Source organism: Hirsutella rhossiliensis, assembly GCF_020360975.1.
Source record: "Hirsutella rhossiliensis strain HR02 chromosome Unknown scaffold00007, whole genome shotgun sequence".
In the NCBI taxonomy this organism is placed as follows: Eukaryota; Fungi; Ascomycota; class Sordariomycetes; order Hypocreales; family Ophiocordycipitaceae; genus Hirsutella; species Hirsutella rhossiliensis.
In genome coordinates, this window is record NW_025408673.1 from 3,622,520 (window position 1) to 3,640,270 (window position 17,751).

A 17,751-nucleotide genomic window follows, 5' to 3' on the forward strand; every position below is an offset into this window, starting at 1 on the left:
ATAAAGCGAACATGTGTTGCACTTATCGCGGGAAGAGAGGTACTTTTAAGTTCTAGCAAAATGGCGGGGCTCTTATGTACTTCTTTTTTTCCAGGTCAACGAGCTTTTTCTAGGTCAACCGCCCCCCCGTGACTGCGGAGCTGTCACGGGGATTGGCCGACTTTGAGGCCCCCCTAGTACTCGAATCAAGTGTATGTGACATGGGGCGGATGAGTACCGTCCCCACCGGGAGGGACGGTATCGCCAAGGCTTTCGTCTCCTCGGACTGCAGAAGAATGCCGAGCGGTGGCCCGAAGTGGATGGTCACGTCATCCGCCAAGTGGTGGTATCCTGGGAGATTGGGATCGAGTATTACGTTCACGGCAGTAAAGTCTGCCCCATTAACCACTTTCAAGCCAGTGTAGATGTTCTTGTTCACAACCACAGGCATGCCCTGAGCGTAGAAGAAGACGGGGGACCTTGCAAGCGGAGTCGTCACCTTGTCCTATGGTTCGCGCTATGATGTTTGGAGAAAGCGTGCCGTTGCGCCAGGTGTGAGTCGAGACAAAGATACGGATATGCTGCTTGTTGAAGCGCGCCCAGCCCACGACAGCTTCCATGTTGAGGGCCCACCGGGTGCGGTTCAGTGGCGTTATAGCACGCAAACCATCGTGGAAGGTGATTTGGGAGCGTCCTACAATGTTGGTATTGAGCAAGCTCAGATCTTGCTGGGTCTGCCGCCCGTTACGGACTCGATCCAGGAGTGCGCGGACTTGGTCTTCGAGGAGCACAACAGTTTTGAACATATGCCACAATCTGCAGCCGCTGTGGGGGAGAGATGGTCGCTTGTCGCAGGGGGGTCTGTGTTCGGTCCGGCGGTCTGTTGATCAGGAGGCTTGTTTCCCGCACGGGGGCGAACTGGTAGAAGTCTCCCATCAGTAGAACGACAGGCATCCCACCAAACGGCTCGTCCGGACAGTCACGGAGTGCCTGGAGATGACGACTGACGTTGTGCAGAGTGGCCCCCCCCCCCAGCATACTGACCTCGTCAATCACGAGGACCAGCTTCTGTTTCAATATCCATTTCTTCGCCTCCGAGAAGGGGGGAGGCGGTTTGTTTGGATCGTGATGGGAATCTAACCCACACGCCGAGTGGATGGTCGTGCCGCCAATCTGAGCCGCCGAACTGCCAGATGTGCCGGTTATCTGCAGAAGATGTGGTTGGTTCCTCGCCGCGAACACGTCCTTTAGGGCATCGATGATCCTCGACTTTCCTGTGCCACCCGGCCCGCCGGTATATTGAAGATGCTGACCGGCTGAGTCCTGATTAGCGGTATACCTGTCCAGAAATGCGCAAACAAGTTGAAGGGCCACGGTCTGTAGATAGTTCAGTGTGAAGGTGGCTGCAGCGGTGTGTCCCATCTCCGCGAAGCTAGTCACCGGGCTGATGTCGACAAGCATTCGAGGCCCTTGTTGATTGAGGTCACTTCCCGGGTGCGCAATGGTGGGCTCCGTATCGCCGTAGCGAGCTAGGGTATCGTCGATGTCGGCGCCATCCGTGGAAAGCATGGTCCGCTGAGAACCACTCTCAATGTCGTCTAGCATCCGAAGATGCAATAGTTGTTGGGCCTTGGCCGCTGCTTGGACATCGTCTCGAGATATTGAAATTGGCACAAGGCGTCACCTTGATCATGGGGTATATTCTGGTACAAATCCACCTGACGGGTGAGCCGGAATCCAGAAAAGTGGAGCGGGCACGAGTAATATTAAGTCCGCCTTCCACTCGCTCTGTTTCCCTCTCTTCAATCAGCCATAACCTGTCTCTCAAGTGCAATCATCTTCGAAATATCCCACGCAATTATCCTTTCAAACTCATAGCCATGCCATCCTACGAGTACAAGAGCTCTGGCACCAACAGCAAGGTTGGGCCCCCTTTCCTCCCCATCCACATACGCCACACCTATAGCACGATATCGACGTACTGACGCGGAACAGGGCAACCACTACTGCTCTCGCGACTACGGCAGCGGTGCTTCCAACGGCAACTCCTATCACTACTCCAACTCGCACGTCTCCCCTTGCCTTGACCCCTCTCAACCAATTCCCAGTCATCTACTAACACGCCGACGACAACACAGCAACGGTTCATACTACTACTCCAACCCCAACGGAAGCTCTTACTACAACGACGGCCAAGGCGGCTCTACCTACAAGTCTTCTGGCGGTGGCAGCGGCAATGGCGGAAGCAAGGGCTCCAAGAGCGGCAAATAGCTTGGCCAATGGGACGTGGTCATCTTTTACCCGGCTTGTCGGCAGAGGGTTTCGTCAAAGATGCTCGCCATACACTGCTTGGCGTAGTCAAAGATACCCATGATAGGCATAAAGACAAGCCCCAGGATGAAAGATCTAGGCAGAGTTCCAGACATTTGCAGAGCTACGTGTCATCCTTCCTGCGCCAGTTTTGAGATGCCGTGGCCTTGATGTTCGACGACACCGCGTTCCCAGCATGACCCCCGGGATCCTTCTCTTCGTTATATGCGCGGCGACCGCCGTAGCTGGCATTCGATTAACATCCCATCAGCTTCTTGTGGTCGACTGCTCCAGGCAGTTCACGGATATCTGGGGGGCTGCCGTGGACTATGGCTAAGCTATCAAAGAAGAGACCGAGCCCCAGAGAGGCGCCGAACCAATTGATGCTCCACATTGTTAAGAGACACTCCGAAAGCTCCGACCAGCCTACTGTGACGATGATTGTGTCCTTCGAGGCGGCAATACAGAGATCGCGGCCCTTGGGCAGCAGCCCTTTAGCCCGACTGATCGATCGCCAAGATTGGGATTAGCACTCCCGCTACGCCTGCGACCGAAAACAGGCCTGCCGACGACGTGGCGGGAAAGACTACTACGATAACGACTGCAGGCACCCGGAGAGGTGCGCGAACTCTTCCGGACCCTTCACGGCAACTATAAACCAGGCGCTCACGCGACCAACTCGTGCGCGCGGCTCACCAAGATCGGTTGACACGAGAGAGGCGCTGTCTCCGAGAATTTCATGTCTCGTCGATAACGTGCAGCTGCTTCGACGATCAGTCGAAGACGCAAAACGGGACGCCAGGCAATGGGCATCCTCATCTGGAAATGGCCATCCGACTGTCGCACACGTGGAGGAGGATGGGGCGGACGAGGCGGGCGCAGAATCTACAGCGACGTATCAGTCTAATAGCATCGGAAACGCAGCGCGGCTGATCGACGTCCGAGGTGCATGAGACCCGAACCAGATAACGACCAAGCCGCCGGAGCTCATGGAGATGATGCAACAGCTCTATCAGTTCCAACAATCAGCGCTGTGCTCGACGGCCGAGCCGGAGGCCGCCGTGGTACCCGAACGAGGGCGAGATGGATAAGCATGTAGGGGTATTTTCCGGGCCGCACTGTCACAGCAGAATCAGGCCAGGGCCGCCAAGTCGCAGCAGATGAGTGCCTCGAAGGAGAGGGAGAGGATGATCCAGAGCATGCAAAGTAACCGTGGTCCGGGAAAGCGACCGCCGCGCTGCGTTGCGGAGGGTCATGGCCGGCTTCGGGGGAGGACAATGTCGAAATGGCGACGGCCGACTTCGACGAGACCGCAGGCGACGCAGAGGCGGGAATGCATGTCCAATTTGGACTATCAACCTCTTGCTCTGCGACGGGCGTCGATCGCTTTCTCAATCATATGCCGCCAGCTCGATTTGATGCGACAAAACGACGGAGGCGATGTCGGCCAGCTCTGCCAGTTCGTCGGCGGCGAGGGCGGGACTGGCAAGTCGCAAATCATCGAGGCACTCGTCGAGTTGTTCAGCAGGAGGAGCCTTTCGAATCGCCTGCTGATCACGGCGACGTCGGGGACTGCCGCAGCGCGGATCAATAGTAGCGCAATCCATTCCACCTGCAGGTTCTCCAAAGACCAAGGGGCGGCCACGAACACGGCCAGAGATCTCGACGAGGACTGCCAAGCAAGCGGATCGGTTCGTCCATGACCAATTTCGGATGGATTGGCAGGAGAAAGACGCGCTGGTCATACTATGCGCTATCTTCGTCAGAACCTGTTTCCATGTTATACCGGTACGCTGGTCTGTGAGAGGAGAATCGTTGCAACCCCGCGGTAGAGTGATGGTGAAATCAAAGTGGTTGGCGGAGGGCTGGCATGACCAGATTGCCAACTGTTATAGAGACGAGTTGCGGGGGAACGGGTTGGGCGAGGAATCTCGGGGTGTCACTCCTAGACTGCCTGGGGGGGGGGGCAGCAATGTTACTCGGCGCCAGCTCACTTTCTGGCCGCAGTGAAGACGATTTTGCGTATCATGAAGGGGTTGCAGCCCTTGCAGCTCAGTAATACCAAGCGGCCAGAAGCGAGGGTGCTCTCAGTCGCCCAAGACGAGGACTTGCTGCACTGTTGTGAGGCCAGAATCGGCCGCAGGTACGGTAACGGGACTCAGGCACCCATGATGGGCGGAAGGGTCTAGGAGCGACACCCCGCGTTTTCTGTACCCAACCTTCTCCCCCGAACTTCTCAGTTCATCACATGATTCACCTATCCCTACAATGAACGGCGGGTCTCGGCATCACAACTGCATCTCCTTTGTGTGCTCCGTTCCCAAGACGCACGCTCGGACATCTTCAAAGGTCAAGAGCCGATCAAATGTCGGTCTCGTCCCCCCATTTTTCTGATGTCGGTCGTAAAGATTCTCTACGCTCGCAGGCAGCGAAGGTTGTCGCTGAGGAAGCTGTCAGACAGTAGTGTCCCACACCTCGCACGTGCGCATTGTCACGGCCGTCTGTCCTCAGCGAGTCAGCGAGAGATGCCCAGAACCAGGTCTCAACAAGACGATGCGCGAAAGTTCTTGTCCCCATGGCGAATTCCACGAAGGAGGCGCGGCGGCGGACAAAGATTGTTCCCGGAATTGGGAGTCCAAAGGAAGCTTTTGTGGTGGATTGCGAGGTGGAGTCGGAGACGGAGACAGCTTCGGTGATTGAAGTCAACATATCTGGGCCTCCCCAGCGCACCACCCGACAGAGTCGCGTCATATGAAGACCAAGAACCAATTAGTATGTTCAATTCTCTTCCAAATGATGTAGCTGTCGCGAAGCACGTCTGAGATCTTGAGCTCGGGGTGACCATAAGGGGTATACAGCTAAGGGCCCCGACAGGCTAGACAGAGAGGCAGCCTGCAGAGAGTTCTGAGGCTGCAGAAGGCTATTAGGAGACCGCATTAGGCAGCCACATAGGCTGTAGAGAGACTGCATATACGGGGGAAGCTGAAAGAGCCCTCGGCGACTAAGGAAAGTCAGTATGCAAAGGTGGGGCTGGGGAAAGGAGCCCAGCCTCCTAGATATTGTACCTATACAACTGAAAAGGGGATATCAATAGGGAACCAAGGGATATAAATAGGGAGCCTAGAAGAAGGCATTGCAAGAGGGACAGACACGACGGAACACAACAAAAAAAAAACACCTATTATTAAAACAATCAATGCTCACTTGCATGCTCTCTTCGTCAGAGTAGCTTTCATACTTTATCTCTGTAATTCGCTGAAATGTAAGCAATTCAAAAATCGGGGGGGTTTTTTTTTGGGGGGGGTGAGCAGAAGGGGGGGTAAGCATGGTAATCCATGACACGGCACTTAGGGCATGTGTTTGAGGAGTGCATGCGACTTATATAGATTAGGTATAGTGCGCTCTGTTGCCTAGGCACGACGGCGGAATTTTTGTACTGGGTCCGTCATTTTAAGAACCTTTCGGTTGCTCAGGGCTTTGCCCCAGATCGGGTTTGGCGCCGTCCTCTTGTTGCTCCACGTGGCCCATATAAAAGCCGTGTCGTTCCCTCAGTCTTCTCTTTTCCCATCTTTCCTTTCATGCCGATCAGTCCCTTGGAAGAGAAACGGTAATTCCAGACATTTAACAATGTCATCGACCACCAGCATGCCCACGTCGAGCCAATGGTACGACCGTCACCGCAGATGCAAGGATGGCCGCTCGTGTCGAGAAGAAGGTCCGAACGAGTTGAGGTCTCTAGGTCTCTCTAGGTAATACAGCTTGAAACCAGGTAAGAAGGGAAGTCTGCAGACTGTTGTTTCTTCTTCCTAGACCACTGAGGGGTCCGGAGGATCTCCTATTCGAACGGGGACCCTTTGAGGAGTCCGGCATTGTTACGGCCAGGCACATACGAGCCTTGACGGCTATAAAGATGTATTGGCACTATGAACGAAGACTCAAAGCTAAGGAGCAAGAAAGGAAGACTAGACTACACGACCGAGCGGGCCCTTATATAGACACGAGGTCGCGCGTGGGCACGTGATGCTGCTTGGGCACGTGACACTGGTGAGGTTCTGCGCTGGCGGCTCTACGCTGGCGCCCAGGGTCGTGACAGGCATAACTATTACTGGCTCGGGGACCTCGAGAGACTGAACTATCGATTTCATAGCTAGAAGAGCTATTCGATCGGGGAGATGGAGCTGATGTTGCTGACGTAGATGACTTACGTGGCCTTCAGTAAGTGGCAAGAAGTGCCCTCTTTCCTGATAGAATGTATACTATACCATCTGATTATATGATACTCGACCTTCGAAAAGTCCCTTTATCCACTTCTATGCCCACTTTTGCTCTCTCCTTCGCGAGAGTTATGAGCCCGGGAGAAACAGAACTGTTTCTGTAACTTCCGGTGGCAAAGTTGCAACCTTGAGAAAGAACCCCTCTTCCCTGTCACGACCCTGCGCGCCAGCGTAGAGACACCAGCGCAGAACCTCACCAGTGTCGCGTGCCCAAGCAGCATCACGTGCCCACGTGCGACCTCGTGCTTACCTGAGCGCTGCTGAGGTAACCTCGTGCATATGCACATAAGGGCCAGCTCGGTCGTGTAGTCTAGTCCTTCTTTCTTGCTCCTTAGCTTTGAGTCTTCGTTCATAGTGCCAATACATCTTTATAGCCGTCAAGGCTCGTATGTGCCTGGCCGTAACACTACTCAAAGCTCAATAAGATCGCTTGCCAGCGATTAAGCAAATAGGCACCGAGCTTTCACGTCACACGCGCCTGACGTAAATCCAGCGCATCCGTTCTGACCGTTCCGACCAAGACTCCGACCACCGACCAAGTGATCCTCAAGGCTGAGATCACGTCCGTTCCGACCAAGACTACGCGTGTGTAGTCGTCCGACCAACCGTTCCGACCAAGGGATTCGTCCCGTCTGACCTCCGACCGTCCCTGCTCGTGCAGGCATCTGACCGTGATTCCGCGTGGTATCATTTCCGACCCTAGACTCTGACCTCGAGACTATGATATCCGAGGAAGCCCTGCCCTCTGATCAGCCTCGCCGTTCTGCCCGGCTTGCTGGCCAAGCCACTGAATCCGAAATAGCAGCCATGGCTGCCCCGAGCCCCCAAGACGCTCTCATCCGCGAGATGAGGGGACAGATTGCGGCCTTAACGGCCCGTCTAAATGAACGCTCTCCGTCTGTTGAATCAAATCGACAGCACCGGGAGCCCTCGACTGCTTTTGCCGGCCCAAATGGCCCGGCCTTCCGACCAACAGGCAAAGCTGCCTGGCCTGTTTTTGCCCCTTCCCAGAGGGCAAGAACCCCGAGTACAGCGACGCCGCCAAATCGCGCATCAAGGTCTCGCGACGTTCTCAGGAAGAAGGACGAGTTCCATTCCTTCATCCTGAGCATAAAGAACAAATTTGACGAAGACGTACGAACCTTCCGGACTGAGAACAGCCGGATGGTCTGTCTGTATAACCTGCTCGAGGAAAAGCCCGCCGAGCACTTGAAACCCGCTTCTCCTCTGACACTCGACCCTTCTCTGGAGTGGCAGAGATGATCCAAGCCCTTGAGTCCGCCTATGGCAATCCGAATGAGCTTTCCGAGGCTCTTGACCGCCTGCAACGCCTCCAGTTTACCGTGAATGGGAAGACCGACATTGTGGACTTTCTTGCGGAATTTGACTACTTAACTGCGACCGGTCGTGTGCCCGAGGACCAGATGAAGCATACCTTGTGGCAGCACATCCCGGCCAACCTAGATAACAGCCTCTTGACCAAGACCCGTGACGAGTCCGTGACCTACGAGGTTTTCTGTGGGTTCATTAAGGACGCTGTCCACTGCCAGAAGAGGAGTATGAGGCAGACACAGGACTCCCGCTCTTCCGACCGATCTCGCCGCGCGCCGACTAAGACTGCTCCGACTACCGCCAAGACTCCGAACAAGACCGGCTCGACCCTATCACCTCGCGTGATGCTGGCAGAGCCTTGACCGACGATGAGAAAAGGGCCCATTGGGATAATGGCACCTGCTTTATTTGTGGAAAAACAGGGCACCTCTCGCGAGTGTCCCGACCGCACCCATGCTGTCTCCCGTGTCGCCTTCGTCCCTGTCCCTGCCAACGACTCTGATCAAGATTCGGGAAACGAATAGGACCATCACAAGTCTCCTTGATGGTCCCTAAGGTGTCACAGATAGCGAGTAGGTCTAGCAAGTCATTCACTCAGCCAAGTCAAGTCCAAGTGGATGGTGTGAGCCTACCTGCCCGCTCCCTCTGTGATACCGGAGCCGAAACCCGTTTGCTGGTTAGCCCAACCTTCGCCCAGTCCGCCGCCCAAAGACTCGGAGCCCAGATTAAGGAGCTCCCGAGTCGGATTCCTCAAGACTTCCGTGGAAAGCCAGCCGGCTATATCCAGAAACAGCTGGTCGCCACTTTCGTCATCGATGGCCGTTCGTTCGCAAACGAGACATTTGATATAGCTGAGTGTGGCCATGATATCTTTATCGGTCTTTTCTGGATGCGGGAGAAGCGCCTCCTGCTTGACTGCGCCGCCCGACAGATCATCTGGCCAGATGATCTTCCTGCCCTCGCCAAGTTCTCCCCGACGATCCAGCTCTCTCGTCAAGCCCCGCTCTCGGGTCGGATCGACCCTAAGATCCAGGCCGACGCTGAGAGGCGGAACCGCCTGCTCGAGAAAGAGGAGAAACGCTACCGGATCCTCCACAAGAACTGGCGCCGCTCTGATCAAGCTCCTCCGGCCTCTGTCCCGACCCGTTACCGACTCCGTCTCCGTCGTTTCAGTCCAAGTCTCCGTCTGCCAAGAAGTCTGTCCGTTTTCAGCTCACGACCGCCCCTGCTACCGACTTCGTCTCCGTCGCCTCGGTCCAAGCCTCCGAAGATCAAGCCCTGATTAACGCTCTGGTCTGCCAAGTAGAGTCTCACGAGAGATTCGAACAGTGGAACGAACTCGAACCGTTGATGCCCCGGGATCCAGTCCAGCTCGAGCCAAGCTCCGGCCTTGACCAGACCGTCCCTAGTGCTCGAACCATTGCTAAAGTCTCCCCGGATCAGAAGACCTACCAGGGACAAAGCATTCCGTTCCCTCAGGGAGAAGACCCTGAGCATGTTGCTTGTGTCCGTAGTCGTCTACCGCCCCAGCTCACCCATCTAGAGGATTCTTCTCGAAGAAAGAGGCCCACCCTACCTTCGAGCCGACCCGGTCACGATGTAGTCCTAGAGCTTGAGAAGCCTCTTTCGCCGACAGGACCCCATCGTACCGCACGCCCGTTAAGTATCTGCCTCTAGAGAAAGAGACTGTCGATCACCTCCGGAGATAGACTTCATCGAGCCCGATCCGAGTCCGCACGCCGCATCCGTCCTCTTCGCTCCGAAACCGAACACGACCGCCCGCCGCTTCTGCATCGACTACCGTTGGATGAACGATCATCTTAAAAGTCGCATCACGCCCGCTCCGTCCCTCGAAGGTACTGCTTTCGGTTGCCGTGAAGCTCAACGCTTTACGAAGATCGATGTGATCCAGGCCTTCCACCGTCTCCGCATGGACCCTGACTCCGAGTATTTGACCGCCTTTCGCACCCGTTTCGGAACTTTCCGCTGGAAAGTCCTCCCGTTCGGTCTGAAGGTAGGTCCCGCCTGGTTCCAGCAGTTTATCAACGCGCAGCTTCACGATCTCCTCGACCGGTGCGCCAGCGCCTACGCAGATGACGTCCTGATCTACTCGGATAAAGAAGAAGACCACTGGAAAGACTGTCAAGAAGTGATCTGGCGACTCCATCAGGCCAACCTCCAGGGAGACATCAAGAAGTCTAGATTTAACGTGACCAAGGTTGACTACCTCGGCGTTCTGCTTGAAGCCGGTGTGGGCCTTAGTGTCGACCCTCGGAAAGTTCGATCGATACAAGACTGGAAGTTTGAAGACCTCCGAGACCGCACCGCGATCCGATCATTCGTTGGCCTATGCAACTTCATCCGTGTTTTCTGCTACCACGCCTCCGGAGTGGCAGAACCCTTGAACCGGTTGCTTAAGAAGGATGTTGCCTTTGTGATGGGCCCGGAGCAACGCGAAGCATTTGATCAACTCAAGCGCCTGGCTATCGAAGCCCCGGTCCTCGCCTTCTTTAGACCAGAACTGCCGACCCGACTGGAGACCGATGCCTCCCGGAATGCCACAGCTGGTGTTCTATGGCAGGAACAGCCTGATCAGACCTGGAAGCCCGTTGGATTCTTCTCTAAGACCATGACCCCGGCCGAGCGAGCCTACCCAATCCAAGATCGAGAGCTCCTCGCCGTCGTACAGAGTCTAGAGCACTTCTACCCAGAGCTCTTAGGCCAGAAGTTCGATGTGATCACCGATCACGAAGCCTTAGTCCATTTCTCTACGAAGCGCCTGCTCTCGGTACGACAGATCAGATGGTCCGACTTTCTCGCCCAGTTCGACATCCGTTTCCTCTACCGCCCCGGTCGACTGAACGTAGTCGCCGATGCCCTCTCCAGGAAGACAGCGGAGCTCCCTACCGTAAAGGCCCGGGAAGCCGAGGAACGCACGGTGACCCTGATCCCTCCGGAAAGGCTAGGCTTCGCGACCGACTCTCTAGACCCTACGGCCGCCGGCAACCTGCCCCTCAGAACTTTAGTCCCGAACCTAAGCCTACTAGACCATTAGTTCTGAGGGCCACGAGTGCCCTACAGCCCCCAGAAGACCGAGGATACAGCAGACGCCCGATCAAGACCGCCCAGAACTAGACCCGAACTCGGTCCCGAAGGGAGCCGAACTCGTTTCGTTGATCCGCCAAGAGAACCTCCTCCAAGACCTCGGCACCCATGGAACACACCTGATCGTACCAGCCCAGACCTCAGACAAGCAGACGTTTCTTCAGACCGCGCTCATTCGCGAAGCCCACGAGCCCCAGATCTTCGCTCACGCCGGACAGAACAAGGTGATCAAGCTGCTCCAACGAGACTTCTACTGGCCAAGGATGAAGGAGGATATCCGTCGTTATATTCGGAACTGCCACGACTGCCGCCGCAACAAAACCCCTCGAGACAAGACCCCTGGACTGCTCCATCCACTGCCCGTGCCGACTTCTGTTTGGGAGCACGTCGAATGTGACGGGAAGGATATGCCGAAAGACCGTTACGGATATGACTATGTTTGGACCTTCGTCTGCAAGCTAAGCCGGATTATCGCCACGCTCCCAGGAAAGAAAAACGATACAGCAGAAGTCTTAGCTAGCCGCTACTTCCGCTACCTCTATCGTTTCTTCGGTATGCCCCTCGTATGGATTTCTGACAACGCTGGACAGTTTATTTCTGCCTTCCTCGCAGAGATTAACCGGCTCACGGGAACGAAGCATCGTCATGGAAGCTCCCTACACCCTCAGACCCAAGGGGGTGTAGAAGTCACAAATCAATACCTGGATCAAAAGCTACGATTCTACGTGACGAAGCATCAAGACAACTGGAGTTCCCTGCTGCCCGCCCTCGACTTCGCCCATAACTCGTCTTGGCACTCTTCCATCGACATGGCACCGTTAAAAGTAGCCCTAGGCCGAGATATCCGGAACCCCCTGTCACTGCCCCCGACTGACAAGACCGCTGCCACCGGACCCGCCGCCAGAGCTAGGAACTTGTGCAGACCGCCCAGGAAACCCAGGAAGACGCCAGGAATGCTGCCACCGCCGCTCAAGAACGTCAGAAGGAACAGGCTAATAGGAAACGACGACCAACCGACTTTGCCATCGGTGACCGAGTTTTCTCAGCAGGAAAGGCTTCGCCACGAACGCTCCGACTACTCGGCTAGATAACCAATGGTCAGGTCCGTTCGTAATCCTGGAAGAACGCGGTCATAGCTACGTACTGCAGCTGCCCGAGTCGTACAAAATGAAGAACCTATTCCACGCCGACCGTCTTCGAAAAGCAGCCGATAACCCCTTGCCCCAGCAGATCCAGTCACCTCCGCCACCCGAGGAGATCAACGGTGAACCCGAGTGGGAGGTTGATCAAGTCCAGCAGTCTCGAGTAACCGGTAGGAGTCGACGACTGGAATACCAGGTCTTATGGAAGGGATGTGACCCTGATGAGACCTGGTACCCGGCTAAATTTCCGTAACGCACCAATGGCATTGAAGATTTTCCACGATGAACATCCGGACGCAGCAGGCCCACCCGTCAACCTGCAATACTGGATCGAATGTGCTGCAGCGAAGGAGGGCTGCGAGGAACGAGACGATGACGACACAGCAGAGAAAGCCGTGAAACCAAGAACCCGCCGCCACGACTGACTACCTTGATACGCATATCAAGGCCTTAGACGGGGGGTAGTGTCACGACCCTGGGCGCCAGCGTAGAGCCGCCAGCGCAGAACCTCACCAGTGTCACGTGCCCAAGCAGCATCACGTGCCCACGCGCGACCTCGTGTCTATATAAGGGCCCGCTCGGTCGTGTAGTCTAGTCTTCCTTTCTTGCTCCTTAGCTTTGAGTCTTCGTTCATAGTGCCAATACATCTTTATAGCCGTCAAGGCTCGTATGTGCCTGGCCGTAACAACTATCACGTTCATGGGCAACCTGTCGCCTGCAGCCAGGTGGATTTTGTGAGCAGTCAGCACTGAGCATCTGTTAATGAATGGGTCTGGCGGGGCTTGGCCTATGGGGTCATGGACCCATAAAGCTAGTCCTAATCAAATGCGCAAGGCGATCCGGGATTGTACTGCCAGTTTATTTGGGACTAGCGTGGCAAACCAGAGCCTGCCAGTATTTGTTGGAACATCGACGACCCCAAAGCCTTTCCCTTCTTCATTGCATCTCCGCTTTCACCATCCGCTACCATGGCACTTCCAAACCGTAACCGGCACTGTACCACCGTTGCCCAACTCGTTGAATTCCTGCGTGGCTTTCCACAAGACGACACCGTTGACGTCCTGTTGAGCAGAAAGGAAGTGAAGAAGTTCCTTCAACCATTGTTTCGAACATCGGGGCCGGCCTCCGCTAAATCGAGGTCAAATGGCTTTGTGGCAAATTTAAAACGAATCCAGCAAATCAAAGAGTTTAACATCCCCGAGAGCATCTCTTCCAGGTTCCAAATTTGGAAGGAAAGCCCTTCCAGTTTTTGGGAGCAAGCATACAGGGAAGTGTCAACCCGGTCGGATCAGTTCAATGAGACGTCGCATCGCGAAAATGTCATACACGATTTCCTCACAAGAGCATTTGAACAAGACACATGGCTCGAGTTTGGAATCCTTCATCACAGATTTGTATGTGTCACAATATACGAGACGTTCACTCGATTCTTCCCTGGAGAACGTGTACTTGACCAGAACGTTGAGAAGTTTCTTGAAGCTGCGTGTGTCGACACATCATGCACCCCGAAATGTGCCAAAATCATCCGCGGCGGACGATATCGCAAGAAATTCGGTGAAAAGCTTCAAGACCTCGCGAAGCAGGATCCTGAGGGTATTGACTATGGACCGTTATTCGTCCTGGACCTTCCCGATCCAATGTGAGAACCCTGTTGCTCATTTGGAAATGCAACTGACGAGATACTAGCTGGGATGGTAAAATCCCATTTGATGGAAGGGCGCTTGATGAGGCGTTAAGCTTGCTGCACCAGGCGGGCATCTCCGACTGGACGGAAAAGAGCGGCAGCAGGTCATTGGCAGGCACTTTACTCAAGCATCAGGACGATCTTCTCTGGAACTCCAGCCACGGCGCTGGTGTCGCCAACGTGGCGAGACAACAAGGCAAAATACACCGCAACAGACTGCCCACCAGGGGGAACAAACGGCAAATATCGCGAGAGGACGCCTTACATAGGCACAAACGACCAAGGCTGGAAATCGCGACTACTGGCTCTCTTATACGCCCAGAACACGTTCAAGAGACGTCCACGAGAGCGACTAGTCGCGAGGACGCCGGGCCCAGCAGAACATTGCAAACCTTTGCCCATACCGGACTCTGTGACGAATCCGCTCATACAGAAGCGGAAGACGTGGTTCCTGCGATCTCAGGTACGTTGTTGAGTGCCGATCGAGCCCTCAATACCGACATTCCTCTATGGTTCTCGGGCACCGCTGAGGGAGACCCACACGGCATGGGCATCAACTCTGCCGATCTTGATTCGCTGTGGTCCGGCGGTACGAGTATACCTTTGGATTCCGCTGAGCTGGACTCCATCTGGCCCGGGAATTTTGAATATGGTACCCTTAATCTGCAGTTCGATCCTGCTAGACCCCCGACTAGTGCTGCCGAGCACGCCGGTCTGCAAATAGATGGAGGTGGGGGGAATACCTTTACAGGTAGCATGTTCACCCTTTGACGCCACAACCCCGGCAATTTCTTCTGGATAAACGAGCAGATGACAAATTCACTTCTGTTCCAAGTTGTTTCCTCTTCTCATTACTTCACCAACCATAGCAAGTACAAAGTGCTCCCTTCAGTGACATGCACCCTGACTCTATCGGGAAGCCTCGGAATATGCAACTTCTTGTTGCCAAACTCGAGAGGATGTTCGTTATTCACATCTTGAACACTACACCCGCTGCTTGGATAGATGGAAACAAGCTCTCCCGGCTCTCCCAGGGTCCACCCATCATTTGACGTTCTAAATATAAGAATCTTCGCGTACTACGGACGTCAGACTTTGCGTGCAATCCGTGCATAAGCCCAGGTTCAAGGGACTAACGGACCTTTGGTGCTAGCGGTCCAGTAATACCGCGTAGTTCCAGGCGCAGTTTCTCATCTGAACACTGCTCTAATGTTTCATGGTTCGGGCCATGTTTGCTTGGCCTCCATGGCGCGTCGGGATGCGCCACCAACCAGTGGTGCAATGCCTGCACAACTTCTCGTTCCGTGCGGTCCAAGTCTCGGGCGCAAATTTGATCGCCCAGCAGCATGCCACTCATGGCGGAAATTTTGTGAACAGTTTATGCTCAAAACACCTGTCCGTTGGTTTCAAGGATATCGCTGCCCTCTTTCATGCCCATGAACCGATGTGTAGGTATTTAATTGGATTCCGCTCCTGGGATTTTTCGTCTCTTCCCCTCACGACTTGGGCGGGGAAAAATTGCGGCCCGATCTGAATTATGGTCATCAATTGTATGCACATTCCATAGGTCACGTGATCAAAGTCACGTGAATGTCTGAGGCCACCTGATTACCTCAGCAGCGCTCAGGCCATTTGCAAGAGGAGACTAACTTAACTAGTTAACGTAATCCACCCCCTTCCCGGTCAGACCCCCTACTCGGTCAAAAATTCCCCACCGACTAGACCCGCACCTTACGCGAGACAAACGGAGCACAATACCACGACATATTTACTCCAAGAGACAAGTAACTCGATTAGGACTATCTATTACACGTACGGGCAGTGTGTTCAAAAGACCTGCACTTACTACACCGTGGTGGTGCACGCTGTCTTGGGACACTCAGCTCTTCTATAAGTCGTTGGTCCCGCTCCCTTCTTCCCGCCGTCGCTTGGCCCGCTCATCTTCCTTTGCTCTCTGTTTCTTGACCCGCTCCTCTTCCTTTTCTCGCCGTAGCTTGAACCATTCCTCGTTCTCTTGTCGCCGTCGCTCGGCCCGCTCTTCTCCTTCTTGTCGTCGCTTGGCCCGCTCCTCGTCCTTCTCTCGCCGGCGCTTAGTCCTCTCCTCTTCTTCCACTCTCCGTCGCTTAACCCGCTCTTCTTCTTCTTCTCTCCGTTGCTTTATCCTAACCGTGCCCTCTGCAACCGATAGAGTACCGCCGTCGCCAATGTATTCACGGCGCTGTTCTTTCTCTGCTTTCGCCGCTGGTTTTCTGACCGAAGTTGCCGGTTTTCGTCGGCAAGGAGGGCGGCGCTGTGCATGGCCATTTGACATCCTTTGATAAGCTGGTTGATAGCTTGTGAAACTGGCGAGTCTGTATTTTGTGGCCGGCGTTGAAGAAGCCTTTCGGCGTGAGTGGTAAGCTGGTTGACGTTATGCGGAGTCTTGGCTGCTTCCAGGCTCTTGTTGGGACTTGGAGTATTCTTGTCGCCGTGATCGTTACCGACTTTGTCAACCTGAACTTGTAACCGCGATAATACTCTGTTTGGGTCAAACGGAAAAAGGCCTGTTGCCATAAATCCGCTTCGGATATTCGACGGCGAAAGTGCTTGTCGGCGAGCGTCTAAGTACATGGGAAGGAAGTCCTGCTTGTCGATATGATGGATCCCAGCGAGCATTTTCTCTTGAACCTTTCGGCCGTATATGGTTTTCAACGGCGAAAAGCACCCGACATCAAGAGGCTGCAAGAGATGTGAGGAATGTGCAGGCATTTGGAGTACTACGATGGAATTGGCCGTACAGTACTTGTCAAATTCCGGCGTGACGTGACTGCCGTGCCCGTCGAGAATAAGAAGTCGATGCGTACCAACCGTACGGCGCCGTGTATTCGGATCAAAGACTTCCTTTAACCAATTCAAAGCAAGGTCGTCGGAAGTCCAGCCATTCTCACTAACGGCGATATGCCAGTCATCGGGCACTCCTGATTCGTACCAGCTTGCTTGGTGTAACTTGCCCTGGAAGATAACCTTCGCCGGTAAAGCCCAACCTTGGCAGTTGATAGACTCGATCACAGTAACCCATTCTCGATTTCCAGGCTGCGTGAGTACTGCCCGACCTCGCCGGTCAGACCGGGTAAGGACTCTCGCCGTTGCAGCGACTCCATTTGAAACCCCGTCTCATCAAAGTTATAGACATCCTCGTCAAGAATCCCCCATTTCTGTTTCGTCGCCGCGACTCGATCGTACCATCCTTGGATCTTTTGGGGGTCTTCGCATTTGGCTCGTTGGTAGTCGTATCGGCGAGAGTACTTTGCCTTGATTTCGCCGTGGCGGCCAACAAACTTCCGCACCCAGTTTTCCCCGACAGGATCTTTGCCTCGCTCGGAAAGCAATAAGTTGGCCATCCGACGAGTGTAAGCCACTGTCGGCGGCATCCCTCGCTCGTCCATCGACAAGATCCATTGTACCAGGGCAGTCTCTTCCGTCGCCGTCAACTTCAGGTTGTTCATCTGAGCGTCGCGTCGGCGAATGACACCGCGCAGTCGATCAGATACTGTCGATTGAGGGACGTCGTATGCGGCCGCAGCCTTGCGGGTACTTTTGAATTGGCCCTGCTGATAGGCCCTGACGGCGAGCAGGACCCGTTCTTCGCGTGGAACCGATTGGTCTCCCGTTGCCGTCATAGTGCTCGGTTTGTCTTGCCATAAGTGTGGGTCGCCGCGTGGAGACTTTTTCTGACCGAGTAGGGGGTCTGACCGGGAAGGGGGTGGATTACGTTAAGTTAGTCCGCTCCGGTGGCGAAGTCACGACCAGGATGGCCTGAGCACTGCTGAGGTAATCTTGCGTGACTTCGTGTACGTGCGGATACCGTGCATGATAATTACCCGTTGGCTGCGCGGGGCGCGGGGCGCCCGGCGCAGCCAACGGGTAAGCCATAAAAGGATGAGGA

The 17,751-nt window shown here is 54.8% G+C and overlaps 4 protein-coding genes across 4 annotated transcripts; 3 read left to right on the forward strand and 1 right to left on the reverse strand.

The window, feature by feature from the left end:
- Positions 1 to 1,859: 1,859 nt before the first annotated feature.
- Positions 1,860 to 2,250, forward strand: HRG_07194 (uncharacterized protein; the record flags this gene model as incomplete). The annotated part of the gene is made up of 2 exons (XM_044865665.1): positions 1,860 to 1,901; positions 1,975 to 2,250. The coding sequence occupies 2 exons, from the start codon at positions 1,860 to 1,862 to the stop codon at positions 2,248 to 2,250; spliced, it is 318 nt and encodes a 105-aa protein (XP_044719627.1).
- A 7,575-nt stretch (positions 2,251 to 9,825) lies between these two features.
- Positions 9,826 to 12,567, forward strand: HRG_07195 (reverse transcriptase (RNA-dependent DNA polymerase) domain-containing protein; the record flags this gene model as incomplete). Its single annotated transcript, XM_044865666.1, has 5 exons — positions 9,826 to 10,920; positions 11,000 to 11,824; positions 11,923 to 12,028; positions 12,103 to 12,274; positions 12,351 to 12,567. The coding sequence occupies 5 exons, from the start codon at positions 9,826 to 9,828 to the stop codon at positions 12,565 to 12,567; spliced, it is 2,415 nt and encodes an 804-aa protein (XP_044719628.1).
- A 543-nt stretch (positions 12,568 to 13,110) lies between these two features.
- HRG_07196 (uncharacterized protein) lies at positions 13,111 to 14,597 on the forward strand (the record flags this gene model as incomplete). The annotated part of the gene is made up of 3 exons (XM_044865667.1): positions 13,111 to 13,536; positions 13,600 to 13,781; positions 13,829 to 14,597. The coding sequence occupies 3 exons, from the start codon at positions 13,111 to 13,113 to the stop codon at positions 14,595 to 14,597; spliced, it is 1,377 nt and encodes a 458-aa protein (XP_044719629.1).
- Positions 14,598 to 16,870: 2,273 nt separating this feature from the next.
- On the reverse strand, positions 16,871 to 17,485 carry HRG_07197 (tc5 transposase DNA-binding domain-containing protein; the record flags this gene model as incomplete). Its single annotated transcript, XM_044865668.1, has 2 exons — positions 16,871 to 16,898; positions 16,944 to 17,485. The coding sequence occupies 2 exons, from the start codon at positions 17,483 to 17,485 to the stop codon at positions 16,871 to 16,873; spliced, it is 570 nt and encodes a 189-aa protein (XP_044719630.1).
- Positions 17,486 to 17,751: the final 266 nt, after the last annotated feature.